General features: G+C 44.8%; 2 protein-coding genes across 5 annotated transcripts; both read left to right on the top strand.

The window, feature by feature from the left end:
• The first annotated feature begins 1,149 nt into the window (after positions 1 to 1,149).
• On the top strand, positions 1,150 to 10,565 carry LOC142891691 (transcriptional coactivator YAP1-like). 3 transcript variants are annotated; one of them, XM_076031414.1, is made up of 9 exons: positions 1,150 to 1,791; positions 2,369 to 2,595; positions 3,519 to 3,718; positions 4,358 to 4,515; positions 5,891 to 5,992; positions 6,304 to 6,410; positions 6,885 to 7,003; positions 7,482 to 7,582; positions 8,310 to 10,565. In XM_076031414.1, the coding sequence occupies exons 2-9, from the start codon at positions 2,392 to 2,394 to the stop codon at positions 8,489 to 8,491; spliced, it is 1,173 nt and encodes a 390-aa protein (XP_075887529.1). In that variant the 5' UTR covers positions 1,150 to 1,791; positions 2,369 to 2,391; the 3' UTR covers positions 8,492 to 10,565. The 3 variants fall into 3 exon arrangements, with proteins under 3 accessions (XP_075887529.1, XP_075887528.1, XP_075887530.1); XM_076031413.1 differs by lacking the exon at positions 1,150 to 1,791 and having other exon boundaries at positions 2,238 to 2,595; XM_076031415.1 differs by lacking the exons at positions 1,150 to 1,791; positions 5,891 to 5,992 and having other exon boundaries at positions 2,239 to 2,595.
• A 1,224-nt stretch (positions 10,566 to 11,789) lies between these two features.
• Positions 11,790 to 18,957, top strand: birc2 (baculoviral IAP repeat containing 2). Of its 2 annotated transcripts, none has more exons than XM_076031411.1 (13): positions 11,790 to 11,868; positions 12,677 to 13,564; positions 13,682 to 13,962; positions 14,851 to 15,168; positions 15,304 to 15,595; positions 15,858 to 15,957; positions 16,076 to 16,154; positions 16,253 to 16,301; positions 17,253 to 17,495; positions 17,597 to 17,695; positions 18,045 to 18,200; positions 18,281 to 18,322; positions 18,432 to 18,957. In XM_076031411.1, the coding sequence occupies exons 2-13, from the start codon at positions 13,468 to 13,470 to the stop codon at positions 18,623 to 18,625; spliced, it is 1,950 nt and encodes a 649-aa protein (XP_075887526.1). In that variant the 5' UTR covers positions 11,790 to 11,868; positions 12,677 to 13,467; the 3' UTR covers positions 18,626 to 18,957. The 2 variants fall into 2 exon arrangements, with proteins under 2 accessions (XP_075887526.1, XP_075887527.1); XM_076031412.1 differs by lacking the exon at positions 11,790 to 11,868 and adding an exon at positions 12,169 to 12,306.
• The last annotated feature ends 127 nt before the right edge of the window (positions 18,958 to 19,084 follow it).

Here is a 19,084-nt window from a genome sequence, read left to right as displayed (position 1 = left end):
GTGACAGTGCCATCTACAGTGTCTTCATCTGTACTACAGTACACCAATGCTTTTGTTGGTCACATTTATGTACTGTATGTATCTATGTATGTCCTCAAAAACAGGATGTTTCATGGAGGGGAATGTATTATGAAATGTGCATCACAAATAACCCTAAAGTGGGAACATGTTGGAGGAAAACATAAGTGTATGTTTCACAGCAATACTTTATTTTCCGACAAAAGAGAGTTTTGGCATTAGAGTTTTAAAGAAACGTTCTGATTTGCTTTAGAGTTTATTTTTTTAAGTTATAGCCATCGCTGCACAAATAAATTTCACAGAGGTCATTTATTTTTGTGTTTGGTTATTTATAGACAGAGCCGCAGCGATAGACCAGCCCTGGAACAGAGGAAGCCATCACCCCATTGAAGGCCTCAATTGGAATTGTAAAGTTTCTTTCTTCTTTCTTCTTATTATAGTTTCGTCGCCTGTGCTCCCAAACTTTGACCCCCCCCCCCCTGTAAATGCTCTAAGACTCACCAAATTTGACAGACAGGTCAGAACTGGTGGAAAACTTCATAAAATGTGAGAGAAAATTGTAATATTCTGCTCTGCAATGCCCCCATAAAACACAGACAAGACCTCCTTGGTGATTAAAACTAATTTAAAATGTTGTAAGACCCTTAGAGTTTTCATTTTATGGCCCTTAACAGTCAGAATCCACTCAAAATCGCTACACTACAAAACTAAAATGGCCCTTAAGGCCACTAGGAAGGTTGTAGAGAATTTGCTCTGACCTTTGACCTCCGACAAACCAGAAGTGCCCAGCATTCAAGATAGGAATTAACAACTTTGAAAGTTTTTTCATTGAACGAATTTATGGTGGATGGAGTGAGTCACCTGTGCGCACTGATTATTTCCCTCCTGTCCACATTTTGAGCCCCGTCCACAATGTGCACACAGTCAGCTGGGATCCAGTCGACGCCGCAGCGCGCATGTTTTCCACTAGAGGGCAGCATGCCGCGGCAGCGTGCGCACGGACAAACAGGCTCCGGCTGGGGTTGGCCTCATCAGGGGCGGATGTTTTCTCAGAGCAACTTCCCAAAGTCCCCTCCCCGACTCCCCAACCCCCACACCACACTTAGAACAGCCAGCAGAGGACTCTTACTTCTTTCTTTTTAAAGACCCACAAACTCAGTTGCCTCGAGAGTTGTGTTTCTGTCATCTCGTGCCAAGACTTTTGACATTTGAGCCGCGCGCGGACGCGCCCGAAGGGCCAAAAGTTGCGAGCGCAGTGATTTAAATGCCCTCCCCGGGACTCAGTGTACACGCGTTTGGATCAAAAACGCGACTTTCATATCAGAGTTGAGTTGTTGTGTTTTTCCAGGCTACGTGTGTGTGTGTGTGTGTGTGTGTGTGTGTGTGTGTGTGTGTGTGTGTGTGTGTGCGCGCGCGCTGCGGAGTGAAATATTTGCCCCTTGCTGCAACTGCGGCGGCTTTAAAGCCTGCAACCCCGCCCCTCCAGCAGGCAGCACTATCACATGAATCTGGACGGAGCAGTGGACGTGAAAAAAAAAAAAAAAAAAAAAGTTCTGGAGGTCTCCGCTACGGCACTTTCTTTCCCCCGCTCTGCCCCGAGTTCCTGCCTCGATCTGACTGCTTTTTCTCCAGGAAAGTTTGCATCGGAAGTCAAACTCTCCCTGCGTGGTTGGTTTGTCCTGCCTTGGCTGTGATTCCTGGAGTGTTTTTGGTTTTTGTTCCCCCCCCCCACACCCTGCAGGAGGAATACGGAGAAAGAGGGAGCGAGTGTGTGTGAGTGTGGCTGTGTGTGTGTGTGTGTGTGTGTGTGTGTGTGTGTGTGTGAAGAGGGGGGGTGGGGGGGGAACGGTCTGGCTGCTTGAAGGTATGTGGGAGGCATGTAACGTGCTGTACGCCGCTTGCGCTGATTTAACGCCCGCGATTCGCGTTGCGCAAGGCGCAGTAAAAACTCGGTACCGCCCGGCTGATCGGCCCGCTCGCGACCTCGCTGTCCGGGCTCGAGCGATGTCGGGATGTCCCGACTGGAAACGGACGCGCAAGGACACTCTCTCTCTCTCTCTCTCTCTCTCTCTCTCCCTCTCTCTCTCTCTCTCACACACACACACACACACACACACACACACACACACACACACACACACACACACACAAAAAGTTCAGAAGGGGGTGGTGGTGGGGGGGTGGAGTAGAGGAGGTGGGGGGAGGGGGTGCAAGTGTAAACAAATTCGATCGCAACGCGTCGCATCGTAGCCGATCCGAACCCGCCGCCTTCCTCTTTGTCTGTTTGGGACTAATCGACTCTTTTTTTTTTTTTTTGTAACCTACAGGGTTTTGTTTTGTTTTTTTTAAGCTACAGCAAAACTTTGGGGCGACATGGACGCGCACCGCGGCGCGCCTCCGGCCGGGCAGCAGATCGTGCACGTCCGCGGGGACTCGCAGACGGAGCTGGAGGCCCTGTTCAGCGCCGTGATGAACCCCAGCAAGGCGCCCCGGCAGCCGGGCAGCCTGCCCATGAGGATGAGGAAGCTGCCCGACTCCTTCTTCAGGCAGCCCGATTACGGAGGCCACTCCAGACAAGTAGGCCCATTCTGAGTGTGTGTGTGTGTGTGTGTGTGTGTGTGTGTGTGTGTGTGCGCGCGCGCCCCCCCCTCAACACGACACAATAGCAGGGTTCACCTGTCACCCAGCATATTGCAGCAGAGAAGATGGTTGTCATCATGTGCAGGACAGACAGACAGACAGACAGACAGATTGTCCAGTTTGTCACCGGGACTTTCAGTTGACCCATGAGCACCCAGTTGTCTTCATCGGTCGTTGAGTAGCATAAGGAGGCAGCTCGCGCTTTGCCCCTGCGAGCCAAAACACGTGAAATTCAGCCTCGATCAGAAAGACGACGTACCCTGATTATTGTTTACTTCACATTGAAAAGCACTTCGAGGATTACCAATAATCTATAATTACAGACCGTATTTTGGATTTCCCCTGGAAAATAAAAGTTTTGCAGGGCGAAAACGTTTGGTTGAACCAGTTGCATTTTTTGATTCTACGATATGCTGCATATTGTTTTAGAATCCTGACGTGCTCCGTTAAATCTCTGCACTTGGCATGAAATGTTGCCGCCGCCAATGAAAAACATCTTAAAGTCGTTTTGTCGGTGCTTGGTGTGACATCAACAATGCAAAGTGCACACAGTCGGTTTTTTTTACTTCGTACATTTTGTCAAACTTTTTTTTTGTTTGGTGCATTTAATAATTTGGGCTTGTTTTTCTTGTTGTCCCGCCACAGCGACAGTACTTTGCTTCATCCAAGCTCCATCGAAAAGAACAAAAACAATGCCCGCTTTTAACTATCACCTCGCATCTGCAAGTCCACCAGTTTCACCAGTTTGTTTGTTTGATCTGTGATTTACACCCCAACTGTCCTCCACTGCTGATTTTCGTTTCTGGTTGCTGCCTGCCTACTGGTTCCGGCGGTTCTCAACGCTGCTCGTTTCTCGCCAGGCCAGTTCGGATGGAGGTGTGTGCAGCTCCCTCACTCCCCATCACATCCGCGCCCATTCCTCCCCGGCCTCCCTGCCAGTCAACTCTCTATCCAGTCAAAGCGCAGACGTCGGCGTGACGCCCATTATACCCGACGATGTGCCACTCCCCCACGGTTGGGAGATGGCCAAAACGCCGACTGGTCAGCGTTACTTCCTCAAGTAAGTTTCCCGCAGCTGCAAATCAATGCGCTCGATCCTCTTGAGAAAGACCCACCTTGATAAAATATCTTCAGGAAAAAAAACATCCGCACTTAACTCATTGAAAATTTAAATATTTTTATTTTTCTGGTGTCCACAAACTGCCCAAAAACCAAACTAAAAGCCCCAATCACAACATACCAAAGCTCAAGGTTATGGCTCATGAATAAAATAAAAAAAAAGCGAGCAAAAAGCAACAAATGGTTTGTGCTTTTAATGCAATGGGAGCAGCTCCTGCTCCTGCACACTCCTAGACAGTGCGCCCTACCTGAACCCTGCAAGGAAAAGGAAAGTAAATAGCTAAAGAAAGGCAGCTGGCTGTGGTGATAACACTGGCAACGTTTGCCCCGCAAACTGTTGCTTTCCAACTCGTTTTGCAACCTCGGTGCAGTTTCGGCTAGTTTCGTTCATGAGAGCACATGGCGCCACAGCCTGCGTCGCTGTCAGAGGCCTCCCGCGCTCGCGCTCACGCTCAGCCACTGCAGATGTAAGGCACACATCTGGTACTACAGGTAAAGCAGGTCTTTCATTTCTTCTGTATCAGGCTGCTGCGGCGGCGTGAGAGAGGCGGATATGTTCAGACTTGTTGTGTGTTCGCAGTCACCTGGATAAGACAACCACTTGGCACGACCCCCGAGTGCCGCAGCTGCAGTCGGCTGCGTCCCAGCATCCCATCGCCAACGCTCCGGTCCACGCGCACTCCCTCAGCAACCCAGCAGCCACCACGCAAGCACAAAACAGCATCAACCCTGAGCCAGGTATCATTCTCAGTTCACCCACTATTCATCCACCAACCCAGAACCCCCCCCACCCACCCCCACCCCCCCACCCCTGGTCTCAGAGACCAGCCTCTCTTGAAACAGAGCTGCTTGACAGAGTTCAGCCACATTCACTACAATCACACTCGCTGTGTTTACCTAGGATGTCTCTTTTTGTGCACCTCAACAGCTTTGTTGGGTGTTATCATACTTGCATACTCGCAAAGCCCTGTGATGAAAATGACTCTCGGTACATTTGATAGACAACTCACATTGCATGTAGAGTTGAAAATAGTTTGCAAAGCTGTGAGAAGGATTTGTTGTCGTTGTTGTTATTGACTGTTTTCCTTTCTCAATGCACGGACAAATCTTGTGTGTGTGTGTGTAGAAAGCTTCAATTTATTTCTTTAAAGGTCACTTCACTGAAAAAAAAAATATTGGTGTTGAGAGATCACAATATGTTACACATGAAGCTTCCAAGTCAGTTTGAAAGCTGCCGCGTGGTTGCCAAACCTTTTGTTATGTCAAAGGGAATTAAAATGGGTGTTAAATCCAGAGACCTTGCACTTTGTGTTTTAAAAACAAACTGTACCTAATGCAATCAGAGTAAATGTAAAGTGGATGTATCTTGTTTTGATCCTACAAAGTGTGGTTATAAATCAAGAGTATTAAAGAAAAATGCACGTGAAAGCCATGGCGTCCAATGTTCAACATCCAACGCGAGTGACAGTAACAAACTGCAGCTTGTTCCTGAGTGTTTCTTTAGGAGTCAGGAACATTTTAAAAAAAAAATTTTGCTCTGTCAGGTTTTATTTGGGATTTAAATCAGGGCTATCCAACAAGCGTTGGCCCTGATACTCACCAGGTGGCTGTTAAAATGACACCATACAGGCATAAATGCAGCTTTATGTTACCTAAAATGTGCCAATAGGCGTCTGTTTTCTAACAAGTGTGTGACAGCGCTTTATTTACTGCTGTCAAGTGACTAAATTGTACATAAATGCCACTTTGCTGCATTTAGCAAATTACTTTTTCCAGGAAAAGCCACCTGAGAACTCCGCCGTAAAGGTTCCCAGTGTTAACTTTGGCTTGTAAAGTCATTTTCCCCCCACGGTACCCTTTAGGAATGAAACCTGTTGAATCCCTGCATGAGGACGCCGCTGTGTATTTTCCTCATTTATCTGCTGTAGTTGACTGTCTCCCGCCCACTGCACTCGCTACAACCTCGCTAACCTGCACTTCTAATCCAGAGCATCTCCACAAAGTTGGATCTGCACAGACAATTAGAGGACGTGGGCCGGGTTTCTGCAGTTTACTCTCCATGCACCCCGATCCACCACTTGCCTTCTCACTGTGTACTTTCGCTGCTATTCAGGTCCACTGCCTGAAGGCTGGGAGCAGGCTGCGGCTGCAGATGGAGAGGTGTACTACATCGATCACATAAATAAGAGCACCTCATGGGTCGACCCGCGTCTAGGTAGCGCTCTATCAAATTTGTGTCTCCTGAAATTGACAGATTTTGTTTGTCAGTGAGAAACTTTATATATACATATATATATTTACATACATATATATATATATATATATATATATATTTATATTTCTTTTTTTTTCCAATGTCCACCCTCACAAGTTGCTGTCTGGCAATGAAAATAAGAAAGATCGCAAAGTTTTGCCAAGCATTCCCTCTTATGTGTAATTGCTGAAAATGTTTGACCCGTGTTCAAATATTTAGCCGATGGCCAAAAAGGAGTTTGTTTTTTTTCCTCTTTGACTCTTATGTTACAGGCCAGAAGATGATCCCTGGCGTTCTTGGCATGGCTCTGCAGCAGAGGCAAGAAAAGGAGAAGCTCAGATGTAAACAACAGGGCCTTCCTCAGCAGAACACACCGCAGGTCGGACCACCAACCCACAGCTCTCACTTTGGCTCCGTGTTGAACTGTCTTCTTCAGTTCCTATTGGAATTATTTGTTTTTTGTTTCTTTTATATCACATCTATCTGGTTCATACTCCTAGATCAGATAAATGTTACATCTATACTCAGAAAACACAGGATATGAAGTGTTGCGTTTACATGCTGCTGCAAAAATACTTATTTATTGGACCTTCTGCAAGTTTGGAAAGAGGCAAAAAATAAAGCTGCCACAAAGTTGTCTCATAAGGCATAACCTAAAACTTGCCGAGTTTGTTTTCCGAGAGAGGTACTGGTGCCCCATGTGACATCACAAAGGGGCGAATCCCAGAACTATGTGATTTAACAAACACTTTCTAAAAAGTGGAGCCGGCAGCGGAAGCCCAGGGTGGCCTCTAGCGTTGTAGGTTTGTCAGACCGTCATGTTATAGAAGCAGGATTGTGGTGTTGGCTGCAGGAGGCAGCAGGACGGAACCAGATGCCCGGCGGGATGGACCACGACAGGAACGCTCCCAAGCTCGTCCCTTCGCTGGAGCTCAGGATCAGAGGCTCAAACCAAGAACCTACGCTTAACGGGTGAGCTGTCCTTCCCCGCTGACATCGTGTGCTTCGTTAGTTCTGCTCGTTCTTGGATGAAAGTGCAGAGGGGCAGGCAGGGCGGTGTCAATCATCTTACTCAAGGACTGAGAACGGCCCCTTTTCTCAACGCTGCCCACATCATGTTTTCTGACTCCTGCTGCCCCCATCACAAAGTGGAAACAAATAAAATGCCATATGTCCGGCTTGAAAGCATTAAAGTGCGTCTGTCCAGGAAACAAACGTCCCACTTTTTCTGTTTATCAACCCGCCGGCTGCAGTTTTCATGTGAAACGGTGCTCAGAGAGGATGTTTCGGTGGAAACGGAGCCGTTCCGCGATGAATTACTGTGTAATCCAAGTGTTTAGTCTGTTCACCGGTTATTCAGATTTTCCACTGGTGGTTACTCCTGCTGTTTAACAGATGGCGATCAGGTATAGAGAGAGAGAAACTCTTGTCTGCTCTTTTTTTTACGCAGCGCTCACTCCCGCAACGAGAGCACAGACAGCGGCCTGAGTGTCAGCAGCTTGCCCCGCACGTCGGACCACATGTTGAGCCCTGTGGATCACATGGATACGGGTAATACTCTCATACCAACCCATGCACACACACACATACACACACAATCAAGTAGTAAATATAGGCCAGTGGAAAACCAGCTGTTAATAAAGTCAAGCCAGCAAACTTCATTGTGAGTTTGTTTTTAGCTAAACCAAAACAAGGACCGACTGTGACTTGATGTGACATCTACTAATATAAATATTTAACGTTTCTTTTTTCTATAAAATGTTTCATGGTGGGTTTTTTTTTTACTTATATTCCCCATCATATAGTATGTTGAGTTGTAGCTAATGTGATTTTTTTTTTTTTTTTTTTTTACCAAAATAAGAGCTCTTGTACTTGAAAAGCTATGTTCATGACTTTTCTGCAGGTGTTTGCTCCCCCATCAGTAACTATTCTGACAACTCTTCCATGACTAAACTTTTACATGATCTGAAAACCCAGGGGAGAGAAAGAAAAGTCACATTCACTTTTTTTTTCTTCTTTTTTTTTTTAAAAAAAAGGAGGGGGTTTGCCATTGCTTTGAACTACAACATGTTCCACAAGTCAAATTCAAATAATTCAACATACTCCCATTTTCACATTCAAATGTATTTCTACACCTGTGGTGCATTTAATGTATTCATTTGACTTTTAATGGGCATTTTCTTTAAAGACTTGGGTTTTCCACGTCCCTAGACTACTTCTTTGCTGAAGGCATTGTAGCAATTGACTGAATGTTCCATGTCTTGTGCGCCCTCTGTAGGCGACTGCGGCGAGGCCCCCTCGATGACTTTGCAGGAGTCGATGCCCGTGCTGCCAATGTCTGAGGGCGAGGAGTTAATGCCCTGCATCCCAGAGGGCCTCAGCTCAGACCTCCTGATGGACATGGAGACCGTTCTGTCTGGGTCGCACATGGACAAAGACAGCCTGCTCACCTGGCTATAGACGGGTGCACAATATTCATCAAAATCATCAAAACACGACTGTGGGATTCTGAAGAGGTTTTGGGTCCGGAAGTAGTACAGAACAATGTCACCATGGGAGTTAGCGACGGCGGCACCGCCACGGATACCCTCCTGCTCTCACCTGGAGGAACTACAAACTAATCTTGGCTCTTGGAGGTGGCGGTAAGCTGTTGGTTCTTTGTTTCTGGCCTGGATTCACGCAGACAGTGGAACATCAGATTTTCTTTGTTACAGACACTCCTCTTTGTTGAGTCACCCACGTCAGATGGCGCTCCGCACATGTCTGCTAAAATGTGTCACTGACTTCATGGGTGGCAACATTTTCAGCAAACTTTTTTTTTTTTTTAACTCAATGAAGTGTGCATGTAGCAGTTGCATCAAAAAAGGACATTTTATACTAACATAAAATATTCTCTCCAGATATTTAATGCTAACAGAGTGGATATAAAACTTTGTATCTCTTAGCTTGTGGGGTAACATATACTACTACCTCTAAGGAGCCTTTACTCATTTTTTTTCTCCGATGCTCATTTCTAACTAATACAAGAAAACAGCAGGATACATTATAAAGGAAACTGCTTCAACACTATATTGCTTCCATTAAGCCAAACAAAAATCTGCATTTCAGCTATCACACTACACCTCCTTCTAAGACGTCAAATTATGCCACCCTCTGGCGAGCTTGTGCTCATTTAATAGAAACGAGGAAAAACCAAAAGCTGCATGTGTTGAAGACTGAGGCGCTGCCTTAAAACCGATTTTATTTTACAAAGTGATGAGAAGTAAGCTATATTTTTGGTAATTCCAAACTAGTATATGTGTTTCACTTGTGTAAATGACAAAAAGGAGTCCTCACTTAGTGCGGTAAATATAAAGAATACAATCCAGGCTACAGTATCTTTAGGTGCTTTTTCAAACAAACAACAAAACAATTGATCACAATGGCCCAGTTGTAGCGATAGTTTCTAAAGGAAATGAGCAGATGCGGATTCAAACAAAGATTGGTACAAAGTAGATCGACACAACTGGAGGGAATCCCCCACTGGAAACCCTGAGAGATCTGATCTTACGATTCATGAAATTAGTCGAGAAACAACAGACATGTGATACCCGCCGCTCAAAATGCCGTAGCTGATTATTTTCCTCCAGATTTACTTGAGAATCACAACTTCTTGAAAAACAAACCCCATAGAACCCAATATCAGTCTCACGTGAAACCTCCCATGTGATGTAACTCATATTCATGGTTTGATTTGTTTTTATTTAGATTTTTTATTTTATTTTAAATATTTGTATTGGATTCCATGTACAATTGTTGCAGTAATGTTTCCATCACCCCCAGGATTGAATGTAAGCTCTATGAAATTGGACACATGAGAGAATTATTTAATTGGATCGTTTGACATTAGATATATGTGGGCAAGAGGTTACAGAGAAATTCTCCTTTTCCGTTATTTTACAACAAATCCCTTTTTATCGCTCTCTGTTACTCCTGTCTGCCATTCATAACATGTTGTGCATCAGTGATACTCTAATTGCTGCATTCATGGAGTATCTCACTCTAACTCTAGCACTCTAATACAGACGGCAATCATCACTTTGTCCAAATGGAAATATATAAGTATATAATCTTTTTTTATACGCTGGGATGTGTCTGAAGTGTGTTTTTTATTTTATCTGAATTTGATGCTGTTCATTTTTGGTGAGTGCATTTTTCTAACCAGATCTTTCAAGGATAAAAATATATAAAAACAGGTAAAGACTTAAACCACATCATCCCCATATAAAGGGCAAAGTCACCTAATTATTCATGCCATAATACAACACACTACCTAGCCTAATATTTATCTTAGCATGCATGACATGTGGTGTGTATGTTACATTTATGGTGTATATTATTCTACTTAGAGATTCTGGAGGCAATCAAGGCTTGTTTTTGTTGTTTTTTTTAAACTTTTTTATGCATGTCCTTAATATAAATATATTTGGTCTTGCTTTCACTGTAATCCATTTAAATTGGCATTGTGGTTAATAAACTTCTAAATACACCTAAATCTGTGGATTCTGTGTGTTCCTTGGTATGGCAGTTGATTAAAATCCTTCACGTTTGCTTGTTTTTCATTTGCATTTTTATCCTAATTCCTGGCTTCAACACTTCTGTGGCCGTTATTTGTAAACTTAATCATCTGCTGCTGACAGAGCCAGTCTTTCCTGATGGTATTCAGTACACTTAACTGTGTGAATTAACTAATTAACCACAAAGTCAAAAAACTATTTGATGCAGCTCGAAATGGTGCTCTCTCCCCCCCACTCCCCAAGGCAAGACAAACTATTAGAAAACAAAACTTAGCTCATTGTTTTGGTTTCGTTTTTTCTGAAAGCCCTTATCAGACGATAGAACAGAAGTCTATCTCGATGTGGGCGACTCGGTTCGCCCACATCGAGACTGAGTCAGGGGGAGTGGTTCGACCAAGGTCATCACTTCAAGTACCATAGGTTATAAACTGACTTGCGAGCTGCACAACACCGTGTCTCTCAATTCAATATGTAAGTATCTTGCCTTTTGATGTACCGATTACCATTTACCCGAGACTGTTGAATGTTACAATGTTACTGTTATTATTATTACTATTTTCTCGGTTTATTTGGCATTGGCTGCCAAATTAACTTTAATGTTAATTAAAGGTGTCTGTCTGAAGACAATGAGAGGTGTGTGTGTGTGTGTGTGTGTGTGTGTGTGTGTGTGTGTGTGTGTGTGTGTGTGTGTCGCGTATTTGCTATGTAATGATACAGATTGCAACGTGAAACAGAATGAAAACGCGCGCGTGTGTGTGTGTGTGTGTGTGTGTCGCGTATTTGCTATGTAATGATACAGATTGCAACGTGAAACAGAATGAAAACGCGCTAATATATATATATATATATATATATATATATATATATATATATATATATATATATATATATATATATATATATATATTGAAAATTTTGAAATGAACCTGGCGTAAAGCTGTTTTCCATTTCTGTCCGTCCGTTGTGTTCATGCTCACCTCGAAACAAACTGACTTAATATTTGGACGTGAGTTTCATTTGTTAGTGTGTGGTGGTTTTTTTTTTTTCTTCTTCTTTTTTCTTTTTCTTTTTTTCTTTTCAAGCAAACAATTTAATAAATACATCCAAGATATTTGATGTTCCAGAGTCCATTGTCGTTTATGTTTAAGTCTTAATTTTACTTGTAACTTCTGTCATGAACTACAACCCGCTCCTCTCTGACCCGGAAGCCATGGCGGTGTGTCCGTGACTAACACGGTCCTGACAGCAGGGACTTTCCGCAGGCGTCTGAATCACGGAAGGGTGAGTGTTCCGTTTTGTAAGGCTATCAATCCTGGCTATTGTCTGTCGTACTTTAGAATAATAATCGCTAATTGAGGTCACTGTGGCTGAAACTAGTGTAGAGTCAAGTTGCTCAGCCGTTTACGTGAGGACAGAATAGCTACTAGCAAGCTAACGAACGCTGTTCTGGTTAAAAACAGGCTTTGGCGTTATGTAATGTCGTTCTCCTTTTAATTTCACCTTTGATCACAAACAGTATACATTGCCTACATTTGATTGTCATGGCCATTGTTTTTTAAATCAACCGAGTAATGATAATAATAGTGATATTAAATATCTAAATAAGTCATTTGTTCGTGTAAATTCGCCAGAACCAAGACAGGAAGTAGCCGAACTACCTCAGCAATATTTTCGCGCTGTATATTCAGGAAAGTACTTCAGATTACGTTACCCACAAAGGTACGGAAATGACTGATATAATTCCCCACGCTCAAATGTTTCTTAAATGACTGGCTGACGTCGCCTACCGACGGGAATTCGGAAATTTGGGTGACAGGTTCGTGAAGGGGGCACTCCGGGTGATGACGTCATCAGTTTCTTTTGAGTTCAAAGGGAAACACCCAGAATGTTGTTCCACAGCAGGGCATTATGGGGACAAGAATACAGCATCCTCAATCCTCAATCAACAATCCTAAGTTATTTACAGACTTGAATAATGTGGCGTATTTAAAAGAAACGTACCGGATGTAGTTTGAAGTGACCAGAATTTTAACATGAGAAAACCGTTTTATCAGTTTTAAAAAAACAATCTTTCTTTTTCTTCCCTCAGGTCCTTGTATCAAGCACCCCAGAAGGGATCCCCCTCACCCCACCCAGCCAAGGATAACATTTTTTAACTGGGTTTTACTATTCAATAATGGAAGCTTAGACCCTTCAAAAGGGGGTGTTCGGAATGGGGGGAGGGGTTTGAGACATCATATCCATTGGTCGGTGTGTGTGTGTGCGCGTGTGTTTTCTTGAGATTTCTATTTAAATTATGTTTGTCAACATAATCTCATACTATATGATTAGGCTTCAATCAGTAGATATTACAGCAAACACAGTGCAGCTGTATTTAGAAGGTTACAGTGCCTGTGCTGATCCCGGGTGATCTGAGTGACAGCAGTGATACATTGAGCCATCCTTATTTATTTAAAAAAAATTCCTTTGTGCTGCATCTGTTTTCTTTTGAACACGTTCATTGGGACCCTGCCAGCCAATCATGCGCAGACTCTCCATTCTACACAGCAGTGATGGATCTGGGAGTCGTGCGCGCGATGGGTGCAGGGTCGCAACGAGTGGGAGGAAACCAGAGGAGGATTTACCTCTGTGTTTTGTTTGGTGCAGGCAGTAGCTTAGATCGTAGTGCTGTTCTCTCGGTCTAATTGGGCTCCCCCAAGACAACTCTTCATTTCACTTCCAGTCACCGCAGGCCAGTTTCTGGTAACCCCCTCCCACTGGGAAACACTTGATTTATCATTGTGAGGCTGTGAGAGAGAATGAGACCTTGGGTTTTCTCAAACCCCTCTCCCCCTGAAGGACATCCCTTTTCTCCTTCACCACTATAATACAACACCAAACATGGAAACACTTGTTCAACTTAAAAACAGTCCATTTTTGATGGGATTATGTCGCAACGGGCCTCCGCCCGACAGCCTGCAGTACGACAACTCCTCAGGTACCAGCTCTTCTACTTGTTTGCCTTCATGCTTCATGCTTTGTGAATATTTTTTTTCTTGTACAATCTTGTGATTGTTCCTACATCTGATCATCTGACGTGGCTCTCTTTTCCCAGAGCTCTATCGCATCTCCACTTTTGCTCGCTTCCCAAGTTCAGGGGTGACAGAGCGAAGCCTGGCGAGGGCGGGCTGGTTCTACACTGGCATCGGGGATCGCGTGCAGTGTTTCAGGTGCAACGTGACGGCGGAGGGCTGGCAGCCCGGGGATTGCCCCACAGAGAAACACCGGCAGCTCTCCCCGTCCTGCACCTTCATCCAGAGCCTCCCGTCCACCGCCAACCTGCTCTCGTCCTCACACTCGGCCTTCTCGCCGCTCCGCATCGCCCCTGCCATACCGGTAAGATCCACAGAAATTTTAATACTAGCCGCGTTTCCGTGACCCCTAGAATTGCGCAAAAAAAAAAATATATATATATATATATATATGTATATATATATATATATATATATATATATATATATATATACATATATATATATATATATATATATATGTATATATATATATATATATATATATATATATATATATATACATATATATATATATATATATATATATATATATATGTATATATATATATATGTATATATATATATATATATATGTATATATATATATATATATATATATATATATAAATATTAAAAAAAATATTTCTTGAAGGTTTTAAGGCTCTCATGCTGTGGTTTTTCACACGCATCCACATAGAGGAATATCGCGAAAGTGTCATGGAAACACTTTTTCTTGCTCTTTTTTTTTTTTACCCGTCAGCAGACAGGGTCATGTGACCAGTTGACTGACCAGTGAAAACGCAAAATGTTTTGTACCTCCATCCTCACAGTGGGGTCTCGCAGGACGAGATTTGACCAGAAATTCAATGGGAACACCTGTGCTTTGTAGAGAAATATGAGAAATATTGCTTTTATTTTGCTACTGACTCAGAACTTTAAGCGTGGGTCTCCTTTGAAGGACAGAATTACAGAGAATCTTTGCTTTATTCATGTCAAAACAAAGCCCACTATTGCTTTGATGTATAAAGCAAGCACGAATATGTCCGCGGCATTCACTCTTGAGACTGAAAAGGAGCTCAAGTCTAGAAATGCATCAATAAATCTTTTTTTTATTTTATTCAAGAAGCTGTGGAACTTAATGGATTCCAAGACATTCAGATTCCCAGTTTGTTTAGCCTATTTATAAACCTCTTGCTTTTCTGTCGTCCAGCTGTCCACCGCTGCAGCCGCCCCCGCCCCGGCCCCCGCCCCCAGCGCAACAGCCAGCCAGAGTGAAGAGCCAGTGGGTTATCTGAACATGGGCTTCTCCGCCCCACCGCCCTCCAGCCCTCTGAGCTCCCGCGGCGTGGAGGACATGTCCCACCAGAGACCCACGTGCCACAACCCCAACATGCGCAGGGAGCAGGAGCGCCTGGACTCGTTCCACGCCTGGACCGTCCCTGTCATCACCCCCGCTGAGCTGGCCAAGGCGGGCTTCTACTACTTGGGCCAAGGTGACCGGGTGGCCTGCTTCAGTTGCGGAGGGCAGGTGTGTGCGTGTGTGTGTGTGTGTGTGTGTGTGTGTGTGTGTGTGTAGCCGCAGTGGCAGCATTCCATTGTGCCATCACAGGTGATTGCTTGGCTTTCAGAGTTCAAGGGTTTTTTGTCCTGTTTGTCTTTGCAGCTGAGCAACTGGGCCCCAGGGGACAGAGCCATGTCGGAGCACCAGAGACATTATCCCAACTGCCGCTTTGTGCGGGGCGACCGAGCCGACAACCTGCCACTGATCGCAGTCGCAGCCGCAGCTGCAGCTGCAGGAGTAGCATCTCAGCTGTCCACGGGAGCGCCCACGCTCAGTAACGTGTCGAACCCTGCCATGCAGCAAAGCGACGAGAGGCTGCTCACCTTCGTCAACTGGCCCTCTCGCATCCCGGTTCGGCCCGACCAGCTGGCCAAAGCTGGATTCTACTACGTGGGTAAGGCGACGATCACCAAGAAGCACTTGGCCACTTGACCTTATGGGATTTTTTGAGTTTTTTGTTTTGTTTTGTGTTCGTCATGAAAGCAGTTTTGTTATCGCTGAAAGGGGCTTTCCATGTGTTTTGGGGCAAAATATTGAGTTTGTTTTTCTGTAAGCTGGAAAGTCCTGAAAATGCGGAGTGCCACTTACAGTTTCTTCCCAGAAACTCCCCAAGTCTACCGGACTAGCACACTGACGGTCACATTCACGCTGTCTAGGTCGCAACGATGACGTCAAGTGTTTCTGCTGCGATGGAGGCCTGCGCTGCTGGGAGTCCGGCGACGACCCCTGGGTGGAACACGCAAAATGGTTTCCTCGGTAAATACGACCGCCGTCGATGGCGTCGCCCGGTCGTCCAGATCGCTCTGTGTCTCGGTGAAAGTCGCCGCCGCCGCTGCCACCGCCAGACACTTGAAATGACTCGATTCATTTGCAGGTGTGAGTATCTGCTCCAGGAGAAAGGACAGGAGTTTGTTCATCAGATCCAGGCTCGTTTCCCTCGGCTGTTTGAGCAGGTGGGATGAGTGCTGTACAGTCAATAACCTGCTGGGGAAGCAGACACGTGTGGCTCGGGGCCGCTCGTTCACACGACCTCTCTGCTTTCTCTCGGCAGCTTCTGACAAATGGAGACAACAGCTCAAGAGAATTTGTGGATCCGCCAGGTGAGTTTGAAGACGTGGTGTGAATGGGAGGAACTCTTCTCTAAGCTTGTGGAAGTAAATCAGGGACCTGTATGTGTTTGTGTGTTGGACCTGAGATTACAGACGGTCTTTAGTTTTCCGTTTCTCAAAGCCACTTCGGCATGAGGCTGGCGTGGTTACTATGGCGACATGTTTGTTCATCTATTCTACATCATGAGGCTGACTGCCTGCTGAGCCTGCAACAGGAAAGGGAGGCACGATGTGCACTTCTCTGAAGTTGTAGACCATAGCTGCGTTTTCATTATAGTCTCCCCCCAAAATAAAAGCAATATTTCTACATTTTTGACAAAGTACAATCGCGATGTGCAGGTGCTTCAGTTGAATGGTGTGAAGCACATAAGCCGTAGTTCTCTCGTCCCACGAGACCCCACCGTGAGGAGGGCGGAGGTACAAAACATTTTGCATTGTCACTGCTCAGTGAACTGGTCACGTGACCCCGTACGTCACGTCTGCTGACGTGCAAATGCCACAAGTGTTTCCATGACACCTTTGCGATATACCACTATATGAGAGCGTCAAAACCTTTCAGCCGTATTTGAGAGGTTTTTCCAAGTGGAGCTGTTTCCATCACCAGTGTTTCATTGCCATATTTAGGTTTTGCGCAATTCCAGGGCGAATGGAAGCGCGGCTACTGAGACTCGTATAATTCAAGGGCTGCTGTGTCATTAGACTTGTTAGGCAGACATACAGATCAAGCCTCAACCTTCTATGTATTCGCTACAGTGAAACCAAACACTCACACTTGATAACCCCAAAAATTAAGTTTTGCAGTTGTGAATGATGCGGCTTAACCCAGTGAGCAATTGCTCAGGATTAACAAACTCTGAGGAAGGAGTTTGGCGAGCATGCTTTTTGCAACCAGGTCATAGTTTTTCTGAAAGAGTGACGTCATCTTTGCTTGCTTTGCATCAGTGGTCCACCTGGGCCCAGGAGAAGAGCGGTCGGAGGACGCCGTCATGATGAACACCCCTGTGATAAAGTCTGCATTAGAGATGGGCTTCGAGCGCAGCCTGGTCAAACAAACAGTCCAGAGCAAAATCCTGACCAGCGGAGAGAATTACAGGACGGTTCAGGAGCTGGTGTTGGATCTGCTCAGCGCTGAAGACCAGAAGAGGGAAGAGGAGCGAGAGATGGTGGCAGAGGCCATGGCATCAGGTGGGAGAGGAACCCTCGCAGGAACACAGTTGGGGCTCAAACCACTTGTGTTTACTCCTGATGAAAAGATGTGATTAGAATTCCTTTCCTTTTTTTCTCAGATGGCTTCACTTTTGTCAAGAGACATCAGGCAGCGTTGATCCAGCGTCTGAAAAGTGTGGAGCCAGTGTTGGAGCACTTAAGAGAGCAAAATGTCTTGTGTAAGTTTCTCCATGTTGCCATGTGCTGGGTTATTTTTGCTTGCTGCTGGCATTCATTTTAAAGCAGCGTTTAATACTTTAAAACTAGAAAAGGAATTCTGAACTGTAATTGGTTGAAGCTGGAAATGAAAATGGAATTTTAATATGTGAAGATGCTTTGCCACATTTTGCTGTCAGTTATCTGGCTGTATTTTAGATCAGCTCACTTATTTTACTCCTATTTTCTCCATCTTCATTTGTAATTACTTTTTCAAAAAGTAGTCATTCAGTGTTATCGAGACAGTATTTTGAGTTTCTCCAGGTCTCTGCCACACATCAGTCTGTCAACTCATCACGTCTTTTCCCACAGCTCACGAGGAGTACGGTGGTCTCAAGGCCCAGACGTCGGCCCAGCAGCAAACGGCGCGGCTCATCGAGCTCGTCCTCACCAAGGGCAACGCTGCAGCAGAGGTCTTCCGCAACTGGATCCAGAAGAACGACGTGCACCTGCTCAGAGATCTCATGGGTACTTCAATCCTTCAGAACAAAAACAACTGTGTGTGTTCTGTTGCGCCAGGCGTGTGCTAATTATTTGTTCTCTTTAAGCTCAATCAAACGAAGCCGCATCACCAAGTCAAGATCTTTCAGGTACTGTCCGTTGACTCATGAGTGGATAAGTAAAAAGCAAATTCATGTCACTATGTTAACATGTCAGTGGCACGCTGAACTATGGACTGATATACTGTATTTTCTGCAGACCTCCCCATGGAAGAGCAGCTGCGGCGCCTACAGGAAGAGCGCACCTGCAAGGTGTGCATGGACAAAGAAGTCAACATTGTGTTCATCCCCTGTGGACACCTGGTGGTGTGCAAGGAATGCGCACCGTCCCTGAGGAAGTGCCCCATCTGCAGAGGCCTGGTCAAAGGCACAGTGCGAACCTTCCTCTCCTAAAGGAAACCAGCGACATTTGTTTGTCACAATGGGCCCTTAAGCAATATAATATAACTATACACTGAAGAGTAACTGGGTTCTTTCCTCTTTTGTCAATCAATGTGATTTAACCTGTCCAGAGACACAATGTACTCAGCAGCATTACAGCTTTTGATCTCAAAGATTTTGCGAGGCGAAGTAGAATCTGTCCTTGTTTTAAACTAGTAAGCGAGATACACGGACATAACAGCTAGAACTTCACAATAAGTAACAGCCTTCAGTCGTGTTTAATGATTGTATAACAGCAATTGCACCAATGACAAGTACTGAAATAAAGGAAAAAGTAAAATCAATGAGTGCTAACAGCGTTTTTTAGTAACATTCTCTGTTGGACTCAGAACAGGTCTTTAGTGTCTGGTTGTGACTACTGCCAATGGAAAAGCTCATACTGACGTCTTAACTGATGACTGTATCTCCTAA

The sequence above is a fragment of the Nelusetta ayraudi genome, unplaced genomic scaffold (genome assembly GCF_046127955.1).
Source record: "Nelusetta ayraudi isolate G7.1 ecotype Tasmania unplaced genomic scaffold, CSIRO-AGI_Nayr_v1 ptg000033l, whole genome shotgun sequence".
NCBI lineage: Eukaryota > Metazoa > Chordata > Actinopteri > Tetraodontiformes > Monacanthidae > Nelusetta > Nelusetta ayraudi.
Note: the sequence above shows the minus strand (reverse complement) of the source record. Positions and strands in the feature narration are given on the sequence as shown.